The sequence below is a fragment of the Chelon labrosus genome (genome assembly GCF_963514085.1).
Source record: "Chelon labrosus genome assembly, chromosome: 10".
Taxonomy (NCBI): Eukaryota; Metazoa; Chordata; class Actinopteri; order Mugiliformes; family Mugilidae; genus Chelon; species Chelon labrosus.
The window spans coordinates 20,174,213-20,191,029 of record NC_140360.1 but is presented as its reverse complement, the minus strand read 5'-3'; the positions used below and the strand labels follow the sequence as shown (position 1 = coordinate 20,191,029).

Sequence of the window (16,817 nt, the reverse complement as noted above, 5' to 3'; positions counted from 1 at the left end):
TACTACATTAAGACACTATGCTTTACTGGCATACATTATAGTAGTTGGCTTGTGGCTACGCAGCTGATAGTGTAAATGAAACATGCTGCTGTGTAAAGTTACTTCTCTTTTTTTTCTGAGCTTCAGCTGTTTTATTGGCTCACTAACATTGCCATCTAGTGGCAACATTATACAAACAAACAGGTCAACAGCAACAGCACTCAGATGTGTTGAAACCTGAAGTTAAAAAAGAAATGAAAAAAAAAAACTTAGACCATCAGAAACTACATGATGTGAGTCTTACATTCGTTGAAGGGGAACAAGTAACCATGCAACTAAATGGCTTTTTATTATTCATTAACCCAACGATGACTTTCACACTTCACCGACTGCTTAATCTGTGAGATATCAGAAAATAGCGGAAAATGCCAGAGTTTCTCACAGCACAAGGTACTGTCTTCAAATCGCTTGGTTTGTGTAACCAACTCTGCAAAACTGTTAGAGAACAGAGAAAACGTAAAATAAGACCAAAGTCTAGAGAAGTTTAAAATAGGGAAAATAAATTCTTATAATAGCTGGAACCTCTGGGAATTTAGCATTGTTGTTTGAAAAATGGTTAGCAAAATCGCTGCACATACATTTTCAGATGAGCAACTAATCAACTGGTCGTCTAATTGTTCAAATTTGGGAAAAAATAAAAAACAAAGTCATCGTGGTATAAAACTATAATCTTTTATTAAACTGAAAAAACAAAAACAAATAGTGGACAATAAAAAAACACAGAACGTCTCTGTAGTAATGTTGTCTGAGTGGTAGTCCTTACAGTGAACATTTTATTTCCCCTTGTCAACCCACGCAAAGAAATTACATCGAGCCTCTGGGTTGGACGTGTGTCCCTGAGGACGGGCACAAACAAAAAACTGCTTGCCCATGTTTGGCCCCTCTTTTTTTACAGTGCGAAGCACACAAGGTTCCCCGTGGGCCTTACAGCTCGGCGGCGCAGGTGGTCCGTGAAACAATGACTTCCAAAACACTTGTGATGCCCCTTTCTTGGCATCTGAGTGTCCCCCCGCTGGCTTAGGGGTTGAATGTTGTTCTTTTATCTGTTTGTCAGTTTCGGCTGTGGAGCTGTTGGTGCAAAGCTGTGATGAGCCATTAAAGACAAGGTCAGTGTGTTCAGGGTTGGTGCCCGTGACTGGTGACACTTTCCTAGTTGTTGACGTAACTTTATCTACACCAAGTGCTTTTTCCTGCTGCCTGGCATTTGTTTGTTTGGGTTTAAAAAATGAAAGGAGGCTGCCCTGCGGCTTCAAGGAAGCATTAACGGTTTTAATCTTTTTCCCCGTTGGGGCGACAGTGTCTGATTTAAAAAAACGTTTTTTACCACAGACATTTCCATCAGCCAGTGGATTTAAATTCTCCCTCCTTTCTTCCTCTTCTTGAGATCCAGGTAAGGCATCCTTCTGCTCTGACTGAGTTGATTTTTGGTCCACTTTAACAAGGAAGCGTGAGAGTTTCTGCTGTTTGCCAGCAAACTCTGGCAGGTAGCGAGTACAGAGAGGAGGAGGCTTGGAGCTGGATAGGAGAGAGCAGCTCAGTTGCCCCCACACGGGGCAGTGGTCTGACCCTTCTACCTCTGGCATGATATCTGCTGCCACAAACTGCTCCTTGGCGAGCCGGCAATCAGCAAATATATAGTCAATGCGTGTGCCATAGTTGGTCTGCCGTGCGCCAGTAAGGGTGGACCAGCATGTGAAGGCGTTCGTGCGAGTTGGGTGGAAATAGCGGAAAGTATCCACGAATTTTCCGCCACGTAAGGGACCTGTTACCTCCGATTCGTCATCAGGTTCTTCCTCATCCTGGTTCTGTTCTTGTCTGCCACTTTGCAAAAAGCCATTCAGCCATTTCCTCCCAGGGTTTTCACCAAAATCCTCCTGGGTGATGAGAATGTCATTGTTACAAGCATACACGCCCATAATGTCTCAGGCTCATTAATGAACACACTATAACATGTTAGTGTTAAAGGTGCTCATAGGGGTTAAGATTTTGTTAGAAAATCTGCTTTTCAATCTTTAAGCTAAGATAAGCTAACCATCTGCAACTTCACATTTACTATACAGCAATGTCATTGTTAGAATTATCTGTTATTGCAGAGACATACTTCACAAAATGTTGGACTATTCCTTTTAGCAAGTAACAAGAAAACAGTTTCATGTGACTGTATTCTAAACGTTTACTTACAATATCAGTGGGGTCACAGTGGTCTATTGGCCGGTGGGATGTATTTACATCTCCTAAAATGATCACATGACTGAAAAGAGAAAAAAATAACTCTGATTGTTCCATTATAAAACACGGAAGCATATAACTAATAGACTTACTGTAACCACTAGGATTTTTATCCCAACACAGGCAAATGTCATTTGAAAATGCAGATTTTCTTTAAATTTAATGTTTCTTTTACAACACTTCGAACTGCTTTGAGATGCATTTAATGAGTATATAACATTTAACATCTGCCAAACTGCCCTTAGCAGTGTGAATGTGTTAAAGCTCAAATGTCACACACATTATAAGAGACCCATGTGTGTGCCATTTGTGGTAAAACCAAGATACACCTGTGCTCTCACCTCCCGTCTTTCAGTACAGCTTCAGCCCGACACTGAAGCAGCTTGTAGAACTGCAGCTTGAACTGCTTTCGCTCAGGTTTTTCAGGGTCAGCCCGTGGACAGTACACATTAATTACAGTAACTGTTTGCTCTTTGTCCTGACTCCTGTGAGGGTAGAACAGAGTCAGAGGCAGGCACGAAAATCTACGGTTTACAAATGCTTTACAAACACTAAAAATTTCACCGTACTGTATTTACTCTTACATGATTCTGTGCTTTGTGATAACGGCTCGTCCTTCGTTGTCCAAAAGTTGCAACTCCTCGCTTGAAAAGTTGGTGTGGTCACCGTAGCTACCGACAGCCCCATCATGGTTAGTCAGCAGACCTGTGAGACCCTCCTCAGCAGCAAACGGAGTGGCACTGTCCTTACAGTACGTAGCAACCCCTGTGCACATCGGGAATGGGACGAGAATTAGTTTGCACAATGTAGTAATAGATCAGCAGCAACTATAATGAAGGTGTATTGCAGTGGCTCAGTTACAAGGATCTTCTGTTTATTAATAACATTCATAACTGTTTTCATTAGAATGAATAGTGGCAACCATGTATATTTTAAAATATTAAGTATGTCTATTGAGTTTCAGTGAAAGAGGAAACAATGTCATAAATAAATAAAGGCAGAAAACTAGAGAACAAAATCAACCTGAGTAGCCGCTGCGTCCTCGACTGTAGCTAAAATAGGAGTTGTAGCCGTCAACGATGGCAGTTCTTTCATCGAGCAAGTCTCCTGTGGGGGACAAATAAGGGTTTGACTTTTTATTATGTTTACAACAGACTGTGGTGCACTGAGCATGAAAGTCCCAGCGTTTTCATAACTGCTACAGCTAATCACTTACTTGTCACTTTAGTCTCCTGGACACAGATAATATCTGCGTCCAGTGAGTCAAGAGCACGTTTTATACCGCCCCTAAAAGTCCTGATGCCGTTTATGTTCCAAGTAACGATCCTCATTTTGACTGCAATGGACCAGAGACGCTCCGGCGACGCGGGAACTAATGTGCAGAACCGGAAGTAAAACGGAAGTCGAGGAAGCACAAGCGGAAGTGGATTTCGCCACTAATCTTTCGATATTTCTATCTATCTTTAAATAAATACATACTTTTTTTGTGTTTTGAGCTTTAGTGCTTAATTTCTGTGTGTGGAGAGCGATAACGCAAGCTGTGTCCAACCAAATACAGAAAATACAGACAATGCTCGATGTAGTTGCATTGCACAGTTGCTAAGCTAGAGGGGGTTATCGTGCCTCCACCTTTTCGGCGCGCGTTTGACACTCGACCCTTGTTCTGAAACGAGAGAAACCGGGTGGGAGGAAGCGACGCAGCTGCTCGCTAACCTGGGCTGTTACTGGCTGTTACCCCTGGCTACTATCGCGATCGGCAGTTGTAAATTCAACGCTTGCCGGGGACCGAGGAGCTCCATCTTTGAAATAAAACCACAGGGTGAGTATCTTGCTCGGCTAATGATTGCTATCCGGCTAATTAGCTTGTCTGACAGGATCCGGCTGGCGTTACGACGGGTAGGTGATGGCGTCTGTTCGGTTAAGGTTATGTAAATGTACACAATTCTACAGCCAAGAAGTCTGTTAGCTAAATGTAACATTTCGTCGCTTGTAGTTTAGTTCCGTGGTCTCAGTTACTGTCGACATCATCGCCAGGCTAACGCTACTGTTGCTAACCGTCTAGTCGTGTCCCGTTTCAACTCCGGTGTCGTCTTGGATTTTATGTCCATGTCAGGATATTTTTCATCCTCTAGTTACAAGCTCGCTGTGGAAACACTGACAGCGTGTAGGCTGCTAGCTCTTAGGTGATGTTAAGATGGACTTGTTCGTGGACTGGGGGGGGAGCAGATGCTTAGGGGGTGACTAAGTAGCTACATCATCTGGCACCGGTCAGCCCCCGGCTGGTGTTTCCATCTTCGGTCAGACAAGAGGACACGAGGAAGTGGAGGGGATCTGCCCCACCCAGTCAACACTGGTGGTCGTAGTAACACCATATTGTTTCCTCGGCTTGTTTTTGCAGGACTACCAGCTGTCATAAGTGTGTAACTAACATTATTAACTCTTTTCATATTCTTAAAGTGTTGCTGATGCGACTCTGATGAATACAGTATAGTACTGCATCCCTTTTTAATAATGGCAGCCAATTTAAGCTAAGTAGTGGGGCATTAGCAATCATCAATAAACAGTTTTACATACCACAACTGTAGAAAAAAAGAATTTTTTTTTTTATACCTGATAATATCCACATTGCTTGCTGGTATTCACTAATTCCTTTGTTAATTTATGGATTGGATTTATCCAGTGGCCACTTGTCCTGTTGAGTTTAAGCGATTTCCCACTCAACCAATCCCAAACGTAATCTTTACAGTTTGCGCAATTAGTGTCTCGATATGATTTATGCAAAACCTCCTTGCCATGCTTTCGTAGTAGTTTATGTAACCACCATCTTGTGTTTTGCCTTTTGTAGTGGGGCATAATGAGAGTGGTGGAGTGAGGAGGCGGGTGTCCCAGTAGAACATTGGCAGACGAGTGGGAGGCCAGGCCGGGCCAGGATGCTGGAGGCAGACGCAGACCCAGCAGGTGCAGCAGCGGAGGGAGAAGGGGAAGCAGAGATGGGGAGCAGAGACTTCAACGCTGAGTTGGTGCGGCTGACTCTGGAGCTCCAAGAGGCCACGGAGGAAAAGCTACAGGCAGCCCGCTATGGCCTGGTGGTGCTGGAGGAAAGTGCTGCCCTCAAGATGAAACACAGGCAGCTGGAAGAGGAGCATGAAGCCCTCAAAGCGGAGCTACAGCAGCTCAAAGAGGTAGGAACCCTTAAGGCCATGCAGTTACATTTAGAAAAAATAAACTATGGATTTTATTCCTTCAGCTTCTGCACCACTGCTTTGTATTTTTTTCATATACTGGATATATGCCAACATATTTTTTATACTGTTGCGTTATTGCAGGATCTCATTAACACAATATCCCTTAATGGGACAGTAATAATCATAAGTCATTGTTTAACCTGCATTACATTTACGCAAAAATAGGATTGTAGAATTACCTGCTTTCATGTGCTTACACTGTCGGCAGAATATAAATGCTGACGTGATGTAGCGGTGTAATCGCCCTGCTCATGCTGTTTATTTTAATTTTTATGGCCAAGGAGCAGCCTTGCAATATGCCAAGCTATTCTATAAAGCTGTCATTGTTTTTATCTGTACCACTGAGCTGTGACATGAATTTGACTGCTCATCTCTGCGTTGCCTTTGAATGAGTATCTTCTACCACAATAACACTTCTGTTGCACTTGTGATTTAGTATTAATACTTTCAGTGAGGAGGCTGGTGATCACATGCTGAGTCAGTTTGACCCGTGCATGTCAATTAATGTCAGATCAGTGTTCTGTGCTGAGCACGTTCCCCGCAACCAATTAGTCAGAATGTTGCTGTTAGCATGCTGCACTTTCTCTGCCTGATTTTGATGCTTAAGTTCGAGGCATTAGCGCCGGATAGTCAAGATAAAAAGATTAGACCATTATGTTGAAGCTCAGATTATAATATAATCCAAGCCTCCGATGTATTGAAGGTCTGACATATGCTTCTGGCTGGCTCGAGGTTCTAAGCAATGTACTGTAGTAAAACTAGCCAAACAACCTGATCATGTGTGTTACAGTGTTGTATGATGTGCTGATATTGCTTGCTGATGTAAACTTTGTCACAAATGTTCCAGATGGACATTGAATGCTTTTAGTATCGCTGGAACAAGACTTTCTAAATCTGGTTTATGTAAGAATGTAATCCCATAAAATTAAATCCCGTCATGTGGGCAGATTTTGGGTTTTGCAATTGTCGCATGTACCTGCAAAAACTGAAAAGAAACAGAATGTTTAGGTTCCTGCTTACAGACTATATTACTAGACATTTAGTGTAATAAAACAAATATAATATTTATTCAAATTGATCCTCAGGGATGCTTATAGCAACATATCAAGCAAAGCTCTTTAGGTCCGAAGGGACGTAGTGGTACAGAATTTAAGTTATTTTTTATAATCTGCATAAACCACATTTCTTGGCTATTTAACCACCTCGGCTTTGGTAGGATTTTAACAAAGCAGAGCCAACTCATGCGTTGCAAATTAGCATCATTATATAACCATACCATGATGTTCATTTGAGTGTGTTTAGCAGCGTGTTCATTTAACACCTAATTTGGTAGTTCTTTCATCCGCACTCACAGATACATAATGTGTCAAGGTTCCTGAATGTTTCAAGCTGTGAGGAAATATATGGTATTAAATTGTTAAGCGCAGTGTGCTATAGCCTACTATTATACTATCATGTCAGCAAAACAAATAAACAGAGTGAAATAGTGGAAGTGGCTGGCGTGGTCTCATGTTACTGAACCGTATCAGCTACTTCCTCCCTGCAGTAGGTTTCAGATAATGGTTTTCAGGGACGTTCTCTTTCCTGTTCTTTCTTTAAAATGTTTACAATCCTTGCCTGGATGTGATATGGTTGTGTTTCAGTACTGTAAACGTTGCTCCAGTGTGTAATATACTTGCAGCGTGTCTGATGCCCTTTCCTTTTGTTTGTGTAAAGGCATTTGCAGATTCTGTGAGCAGCCAAAAGCGTGCAGCTGCTGATGGAGAGTGCCGGGAGGAGAGCCTGCTGCAGGAGACTGCCACTAAAGAGGCTGCCATGGCAACCCGCATAGAGGAAGTTCAGGCAGAGCTCAAGCAGTCACGCCTTGCCCTGAGCAATGCTCATGCAGAGATTGAGAGACTGGGGGTGGTCTCCGCCCAGCTAAAGAAGGTATGGGGTGTACTCACTCGGTACACCTCAACACTGGATGTTACATTGTATTTATATCTGCCCACATCTCGTCATGATAAATAATAATGTATCCAAAGCCAGATTTCACTGTACATGACATAAAAGTTGGAACTGTTGTGCATTTTGAATACTGTACTGATCAGATGGTGGTTTGTGTTCCCCAGGAGTGTGAATGTCTGGAGGCAGAGAAGGGCCATCTGAGGGACGAAATGAAGGAATATAAAGTACGTGAGCTGCGCCAGTTGCAGGACAATGGTGAGCTAGAGGAAGAGAACATATCCCTGCAAAAACAGGTGTCTGTGCTCAAGGAAAACCAGGTCAGTTATCGCCCGACTTTGTTTTTCCTAATTATGTGTCTTCATTTGTTTATGTCTTATATATTGTGTTTGTGAGTGAAGCACATGTAAGTGGTTGTTGGGACTCGTTCGAATTGGTGTCCAATTCTGTAGCTTCCACATCAGAGGACCGTAATTCATCTCACTATTACCTGCTTTTTCCATTTGTCTGTGAGTTCCTAGTGTGTCTGCTTCCCATAAGAGCTGAATACTGAAGCCAGTGAAATGATTTGCTGGCAATGCATCTGAAAAGAAATGATTACAGTTGCTAGAATAACTATGGCAACCACGCTTGCTGTATTTTAGCCACGTAACATTTTTAAGTACAACTCTTACAGCAAATTCAGGATCTGAAGTGATGTTCTCTTTCAGATTTATTTTTTAAGTTATGGATAACTTCAAAGACTTTGAGAAATTATATTTTGGAAATATTATTATATGTATTTTTGGTTGAGAAGATTTTTCTGAATCTGTTTTTAACAACTCTGCGTGCCCAAAACGCTCTTCAAAAACGTTGCGTCTTATTAGATACAGGATGTTCACTGTCCATGTTGGTTGGTATACTGAGTGGTTCTGTGATTCTGCCTCGGAGTGCGGAATAGGTCGCATGTTGTTCACGGACCTCTGTTAAGACAAACAGTGCTTGGCTAGTTCTAAATCCTGTAAAGGTTTGTTAGTGTGTACATGACCCATGAGGTGACTTTTTAAACATGGCCTTGCAATCCTCTGCAGTCGCTGCATGAAACCCCTGATCTTAAGACCCGTCAGTCATACAGGATTACTTTTAAAGTTATAGTATAAGAGGAATCCGTTCTTATTTTATCCACACCGTATTTAAAGCTTAAGTAAGGCAGCTAAATAAGCCGGCTGAACAAAGAGCATCATTCAGCACGTTTCCTCTTTATAATGTAAGATATTTGCCTTAAGAGAAGGAGGTAGTGAAAGGACCCAAATTTGGCTAGAATAGAGAAATATTAGTCCACCTGCTGTACCTTCATTTGGTATGTTCTTTTATAGAGAGGTAACCATAAAATCACCCACAATTTATTTTTGTTTGTTAGAGCCATCATGGTGTAATTGTACTGTGTGATTACATTATGTTCTTGATTACAGTGATACAATAGCTATGTTCGATTGTTGGAGCTGGGACGTGCATTCATATGTGTCACATAAAACAAGATGGAAAGATCTTTTGAAAACATTCTGTTCTTTTAATCACATTTCAGGTTGAGTTTGAATCGATAAAGCTGGAGCTGACCCACAAGAATGAGGAACAGGACGAGCTGCGGGGACAGCTGGAGGAGGCGGCGAGGCTGAGGGAGATTGCAGAGAGGCAGCTGGATGAGGCCTTGGAAGCCCTGAAGGAGGAGAGGGAGCAGAAGAACAGTCTGCGGCGAGAGCTCTCTGCCCTGACCCTCAACCCCTTTGATTCAGTGGGGAACCTGGAGCTCCACTTAGATCAGCTTGATGATAGCCAGGAGGAGGGCCAGGGTCGAGAGGGTGAAGGTGAGGAAGAGAACCAGGACAGCGGTTTTAACAATGGTTCTGGATCTGCTTCCAGTTCTGCTCACCCTCCTCACTTGGGCGGCTCCAAAAGTAATGGCCTCATCCATCGCTACTCCACTCCACGCAACAGTGACGTGTTCCTTCGTGCTCCGGCCTCTGGGCTGGTGTCAGACCTGCTGAGCGAGCTCCACTTCTCAGACAGTCAGAAACTGAAACAACAACTCCTTCAGGTAGGCGAGAGGGCAACACGCACCATGATACTGAGCCAAAGGAAACTAGTGAAAAGCGGCTGCCAAGTGAATTAGAGAATGAGATCAAATTTCAGTTGTGAGCTCGATTTACTCAGTGAGTGGGAATGGATTTGCTTTCTGGGTTGCATGACCGCGCAGTGAAATCAATAATATTAAAACCATTAGCTGTGGATCTGTCAAATTCAAATGGCACTGAACAACTCTGATCAAAGTGGATATTAGCTTTAGGTTGTAACTGTTCTTGAAACTGATGTTAATAATTTAAACTAAAATCTAATGCTGCAATGAATTAATCCACATTAATGTAAACTTATGTTACCTGTTAGCATTTAGCACTGTTACAGCAAGGATAGGGAGATTTAGAGAGGGCTCGCAAAATATCTTCTGCCTAAAAACAGTACTGTATGGGTCCAGTCCACTACACATACGAGAACAAAACACTGATTTCAATTATTTTTTAAATAATTCACAGTACTGTATTGTGGTTTGAGGTTGTTACTCAATTCTGTGTGTGTGTGACTAAGCTATTAGCGCTTCCTGCTCTGACCCACATCCGCTTTGTGTTGTGAACACGGAAGAGGTCTGTTGGTATTTGATAATGGCGTCTTCACCATGAATCTTAGTCAGCTGGCACAGTTTCACAGCTTCACAAACAAAAGGCTACTTTAGAAAATTAAGAATGACTTGAACTGTCATCCGTCTCTGTCTGAAAGAGATATATTATTCATGATGCACTCAAATTGGGGGTCGAGTCAGAAGGCTCGTACCCAACAGATGTTTCAGCTGTATAACTGAATCAGGTTACATTAAAAATGCATTAAGTGTAAAGACGGTGGGGGAGAAATTTGTCTGACCGGTAACAACTGTCCTTTTATTTTATGGAAATTAATGAACAACTAGCTTTAGTCCAAATACCTCTATTAGAACTGAAATGGATTATCACAAACATTTCATGTCTTTTTTGTGTTTGTGTGTACCCAGGCAGAACGAGAGAAGTCAAGTCTGTCTAGCAAGGTGGAGGAACTGCAGATGCAGCTGGTAATGTCTAAACAGGCACTAAGTCAGCAAGAAGACAAAGTGGGCTCTCTCACTCAGCAGCTGGAAGCTGTGCAGAGCAGTAAGCACAACAACCAAGATGCCGTTCAGGATGAGCCAGAAAATGGAGACGGTGACATTGCTGCCTTTGACTATGAGGTAGACACCAAGAGCAAGGAGGTGCTGGAGGCTCGCATGCGGTCGGCTAGTGAAGAGCTTCTGAAGCTGCGAGATGAACTGTCTCAGGCAGGAACTCGTTATAACACCCTGGAGCAGCGATACAAGCAGGAGAAGGATCGTTGGAGGGCAGAGGCCCAGGAGCTTGCTGACAAGATCCGTCAGTGCATCAAGTCCAGCAAGCAAGATCAGGAGCGCATCTTTGATCTGGAGAAGGAGATTGGAGACACACGGAAAGTGGCAAATGATTCTGAGGGTCACTTGAGCGTTGCCCAGGAAGAGCTGCTGGCCTTCTCTGAGGAGCTGTCCAACCTCTACCATCACATTTGTGTGTGCAACAACCTAACACCCAAACGAGTCACCCTGGACTATTACCGGGATGGCGCCAGGTCAAGCGGCGCAGGAGGCAGTGCACGAAGATCACACCATGCCTACCCACAGCAGAACTTGCAGAAGAAGCCTCGACCCAATGACATGTTCATTTCCAAAGCTGCAGCACTGCAGTTTATGGGTGAGGTGGACAGTGCCGGAGCCAGTGGAGACTCTCCCAGCTGCCCCGGATCCCCAACCTTGGATTTCAGGGACCCCTCCAATGTCCGCAACTTGGTAGCAGTCATCCGTTGCCAGATCAAACACCTCCGGGTAAGACAGCACTGCAGCTGCACATGAAGATATCAGACATTTATTTGTGAAAAGAAAACTGTAACCAGTGGAAATTCACAACATTTTCATTGTAACTCAGTCGCTGAAGGCCAGAGTTTTGTTCTTGTTCGTTACTCTTTCACAGATTTCTCACTGTACTTAAAAGTAGTGAGTAGCTCCCATGTCTGCACAAATCCACCGCCTGGTCTGGGCTGCTTTGACACGTGTGTGTGGGTTTGAATGGATTAGATTAGCAGGGGTCAAAGTTTAGTTGTGGCTTCCTCTCCACAGAATCCTTTGAGAAAACTGCAGTGTCTGAAACATTAGGAGCTTGTTTTTTTATTTACTTTGTTTAGATCATCTAGAAACAAAAATAGTAGATATTTTAAGACTGAAAATTAATATCTCTCAACCCAGTAAGATTTAATATTTGCCGTGGTAATAAAAGCATCCCTGCAATACTGTACAAACCTGTACTTTATTTCCTTTTATGAGTAATTTGTCTATGTGTTCTCTCAGGTGGCAGTGGACCTTTGCCGTCAGCGGGGTGCTATGCCTTACTCGGGGATCAGCAGCAGTTTAGAGTCGGAGCGGGACGCTGAAAGCCTCATGGAGGAAGTTCTGAAACTGAAGTCTCTTCTCAGCACCAAGAGAGAACAGATTGCTACCCTCAGGACGGTCCTCAAGGCTAATAAACAGGTAAACACTGCAATGTTCCAACCGTTCGTCCACGAAGTGAAGCACAGTTCAAGCAGACAAACAGGGGTTTTGTATTGGCTGACTGGCACCAGCCATTTGAAGGACAATGACTGGCTTGTTTTAGTGAATAACACCCAATCATTCATCCTCATTTACAGCACTGACATTATATCTTCACAATGACCACTGTTACTCTTACAAGAGCGCTCACGACAACACCACGACCCCCTCCATCCCCTCATCTTCATGTTGTTGAGTTATGTGATATTTAGTCTCAGCAGGATCCTCAACACTGCTCAGATTTGGTGGGGGGTCAGCAAACAAAACCCCCACACATTTATCTGACTGTAAACTCTGACTTTTTCCTCCTGCGTTTGTTCATTTTGTCTGTGGGATTCATCTCTTGTTAAGTTCATAGTCAGGGTAAGGCAAGAGAGCAAGTCTTGAGTATTATCCATGCATAATCTTGACATAATCTGTCTCGTCTAGTACGCTAGACTCACATGGTCCAGCACCTTGAGTATCCTGTGCTGATGCACACTTCAGAGGTTGAACCCCCCCACCCCCCCACCCCCACCCTCCTTTGCTGCTCCCCAAACACTGCATGACCTGTTTATGTCATCCCCTGAGATGTCTGTCCCTTTTACGCACACACTCAAGATAATCTCTTTGACTGGGCAGTATTCACTAGTATTCTTTCTCAAGTCTGATTGCAGGAACTACGATACTGTCCGCTAGTATCTTTGATCCTCTAATCATAGTCTTTACTCATTAACCTGGTGCCATTGAATATTCTATCTAATGGCCAAAATGGGCTTTGGATATCTTGTCTCGTGTCGAAGATAAATTATGTTTAACAGGAACACTCATAGATTGAGTATATTGATTTTGTAGTGTCTTCATTATCAGAGCATTGATTTTCCATTGATTTTTCTATCTCTGATATAGATTGCTCTTTAACAGAGGACATGCTTTTGTCACATGGAACAGGAAGGTATTGACAGTAATCATAGATATAATTTATGTGTTTACATCTAAGGAAAATCTAGAACAAAAAGAAAAATGAACTTGTGCAACACTTTGGCCGGTGTTCCCATCCTGCAGCAGGTTCTGGATAGAATTCCTCTGTGTGGTTGTGTCATCAGTTTGGAAATAGATTTATGAGTTCATACAGATCATGCATGATGATATGCAAGAAAGTGAATTGTATTTTTGGTTATTGCAGACTGCAGAGTTGGCCTTGTCCAATTTGAAAACCAAGTACGAGACGGAGAAGAGCATGGTGTCAGAGACAATGATGAAACTGCGGAATGAGCTCAAGGCCCTGAAGGAGGACGCTGCCACTTTCTCTTCACTTCGAGTCATGTTTGCCAGCCGGTAAGACTTAATCTTTATGTGATTTGCAACGATACAGAAACATCTCAAAAAGATTATTCTGATATTCAGCAGCGTTAGACAAGATTTTTGTTAATTGTTTAAAATAAATTGTTAAAGATGCATATATTTTTTTTCCTATAGTTCTGATTGTCTTAACTTCTGTGTTAGTGTTCTTCGTGCTTAGTAATGGAGCGCTTGTTGCGGTACAGCTTTTGCTGTCACTCATGTAATAAGCTTACTGTGCTTATTACCCCTGTTGACAATCCACTGGTTCACGTGAAGATTACGAACCACATGCCATGCCCTGTGCCGGCGGGGGAGGAGACAAGGACAGATTTGTCCCATCAAGCCAGGTCACCTTAGGGAAGGAGAAATCTAATGTGTGCAGGAGATGAGCGAGACAGTAGACAGGGAAGGTGCTATCAAGGGGAACGCACCAAGAGTTAAACTGACAGACCAAAACACTTCACAACACTCACTAACCACTAATCTCCTCTGACCATGCGTTGGCCTTGGTAATGGTTTGCAGTGTCTTGTCTTGAGTTGTTTACCTAAGTGCTTTTTTCTTCTTGGGATGGACAATAGAAATGCATATATTATTATTATTACTAAAATGCTAGAGAAGGTTCCAGGACGTTCATCAGACCGTCTAGGCCCTTTCCAGACAGTTATGAGGAGAGATTTGATTATCCCTAAGAAGGATTGGAGAACAGACCGTCATCAAGGACTGCTACTGTCTGTTCCAACAGGCTGAAGATTACAGCTCTAAGAGAAATATCTTGGCACATCATTAGGTGTAGTGGTGCCATCGTGTGGTTGGCTAGAGTACTGTATTTCTACAATATGACAAGGGAATATGCCTACTTCACTTTCTACTTCCTGCTTCACTCTCAACAATGGCGGCTGAAACTTTCACCTAAATTTCGCCGAACACAAGTCATACAAATGTCTGTATCTTCACAACTCCTCAGTTAACCTTGCCGTCAATTCGAAAATCGCGGAGATGGAGAAGCAGCCGGAAATACTGAAGCAGAAACACTACGCTACTACCAAGCGGACCAATCACAGCTCTTGCAAAAATAATCTTTTGTTGCAGTTCCAGCTGGTGTTTAAACTTTGCATCTAACACGCTATAAGTTATGTTTAGCGTGTGTTTTGCATGTCTCTGGCATTGTGCTTTAACTTGCCTGCTTGTGTTTGTTGCATCTTTTGTTGTGTTTGCATATCTCAGGTGTGACCAGTACGTCACCCAGCTGGACGAGATGCAGAGGCAGCTTGCAGCTGCAGAGGATGAGAAGAAGACACTGAATTCTCTGCTGCGTATGGCCATCCAGCAGAAACTGGCTCTTACTCAGCGTTTGGAGGACCTGGAGGCACCTCTGTCTCCCCACAGCTTGAACAGCAGCCCCCGACGCTCCCGGGCCAAAGAGCTTGCCAATAAGTCAGGCCGGGCCCCTCGGAGCCCCCGAAACAGTCCTGCCCGCCCCCCAGTGAGGAGCAGTCCACGTGCTAGCCCAGTTCTCGGGAGCAGCGTTCCTGCAACGGCAACTCACCACCTGCGAGCTCTAACCCGAAGCCTCCACACGAGCCCTGTAAGAACCTCTTTATCTCCTTGTCCTGACAACTCCATCAATTCAAGCAGCAGGCCTTACAGAGGCAAGGCTCTCCCACGAGATGCCACCTTCATTAGAAGTCGTAGTGTCAGTGACGTTTTCAACACAGATCTGAGTAATGATTATTCACTGACACATAAAGGCTCCACCAGTTCTGTGACGAGTGAATTGATGGTTAAAACACAAGTTAGTGATTCGAGAAAGGGTGCGTCAGGCAGGAGAGCTTCCCTCCCTGCTCGTCAGGACACCTTCATTACAACTCGTGTTGTACCTGCCTCTAACACCAGGCTGAAGTCTCCTTTGTCCTCTTCATCTATAGATAATCTAACCTCTTCTAAAACATTGCGTGTGTATCCTAACACATCTAAAGCATGGAGTGAAAGTCAGCCAAAGCCTGATCTAAAACCACACACTGAAGTCTCTGTAAGGAGAAAGCAGTTGACTCACAGGTCTAATTCAGTGCAAGCAGCAACTGCATGTCCTAACACATTTCAGTCAGAGCCGGCCTCTTCGCAGTTGCACGCAAAATCTTCAGCTGCCCAGACAACCACATCTCTCCCTGTCTCTCACAATCCACCTGGTAAAACCAGGATGACTGGTATCTGTAGAGAGTCTCGACGCAGATTATCAGCCTCCACCAGTAGAACCACTGAGGAATTTAATGCTAATATCAGCAAGAGCTCCGCTAATAAACCTCAGGCCACATCTTCCAGGGCTCGCAGCTCACACTCGAAATCATCTCGCAGGCGATAAAAAGATGCCGATAAAGTATACATCAGATTTATGCTCAATACCCACTAGTTTATCTACGCGTTGTCATAAATATTAAAGCACACGTATTATGCTATAAAATATCAAATAAGTTATTGACATTTAGAACAATTGTGTTTTTGTACAGATTTTGTTCACGCTTTAACTGATTCATCCTAATTTGCTGATCATATCTCATCTTGATCTGTTTATCAGCATAATTTATTTTGACATCTTTAGTTTCTTTTTTAAGTTAAACTAAATATGTTTTCTCTTGTCTGTCTCACCCTGTCTCTGTAGCGCTGAAACCCTCCTTCCATTACTCCAACACCCCTCTTCTCCTTAAAGGACCTGTCTTCATGTTGACTCCCTGGCTTCCACCTCCTTCCCTGACTTGAGACATCCTGTCCATCCCAGATGTGATGCTACATTCCTCACTCTACCCACCAGAACCATGGATTTAAAAAAAAAAAAAAAAACTCTCATCCCACCTTCTTGGTCTTCTCTGCTCTGAGCGGAGAAACCTGCATGCAGCCCGGAGACGGATGAAGAGACACATGTGCTGCTCATTTCTCTGTGAGGTCATTGACTGTGTCTTGTCCAAAGTGGTTCCAACTTCCTTCTGGTCTTGTTAAAGACTTGTGTGTTGTGGCGACCCATTGACAGTATTTATTCCCTAATGAGAGACCTCTTCTCATGTACAGTATTTACTTTCCTCAGACTTAGATTCAAGGCTCTGATCTGTTTTCTCTGAAGGCTTTATGTCTTAAAACTCTTGCCTTTAGTCTGGCATTCTGGTCAGGCCTGTCTGGCGTCTTTTGGTGTTGATAAGCCATTAGGTCATCCATGATAGCTCTCCTAGGTAGTTGTTTTTGTAGAACAATGCAGCCTTACCTACAGAATTGCTACCTTAAAAGTAGAGCTTGCTTTTGTCATGATATTCCCTACTTTTACTGGTGGTGCAGTGAC

General features: G+C 43.3%; 2 protein-coding genes across 2 annotated transcripts; one reads left to right on the top strand and one right to left on the bottom strand.

Moving 5' to 3' along the window:
* Window positions 1-599: 599 nt before the first annotated feature.
* On the bottom strand, window positions 600-3,645 carry apex2 (APEX nuclease (apurinic/apyrimidinic endonuclease) 2). The gene is made up of 6 exons (XM_084553627.1): window positions 3,485-3,645; window positions 3,292-3,375; window positions 2,853-3,033; window positions 2,610-2,753; window positions 2,221-2,290; window positions 600-1,913 (listed from the first exon to the last, which is right to left on the bottom strand). The coding sequence occupies exons 1-6, from the start codon at window positions 3,597-3,599 to the stop codon at window positions 813-815; spliced, it is 1,695 nt and encodes a 564-aa protein (XP_084409753.1). The 5' UTR covers window positions 3,600-3,645; the 3' UTR covers window positions 600-812.
* Window positions 3,646-3,782: 137 nt separating this feature from the next.
* Window positions 3,783-16,817, top strand: LOC311494535 (protein bicaudal D homolog 2). Its single transcript, XM_084553624.1, has 10 exons — window positions 3,783-4,087; window positions 5,114-5,450; window positions 7,230-7,442; window positions 7,628-7,780; window positions 9,025-9,534; window positions 10,537-11,409; window positions 11,929-12,108; window positions 13,334-13,485; window positions 14,717-15,077; window positions 16,149-16,817. The coding sequence occupies exons 2-10, from the start codon at window positions 5,199-5,201 to the stop codon at window positions 16,152-16,154; spliced, it is 2,700 nt and encodes an 899-aa protein (XP_084409750.1). The 5' UTR covers window positions 3,783-4,087; window positions 5,114-5,198; the 3' UTR covers window positions 16,155-16,817.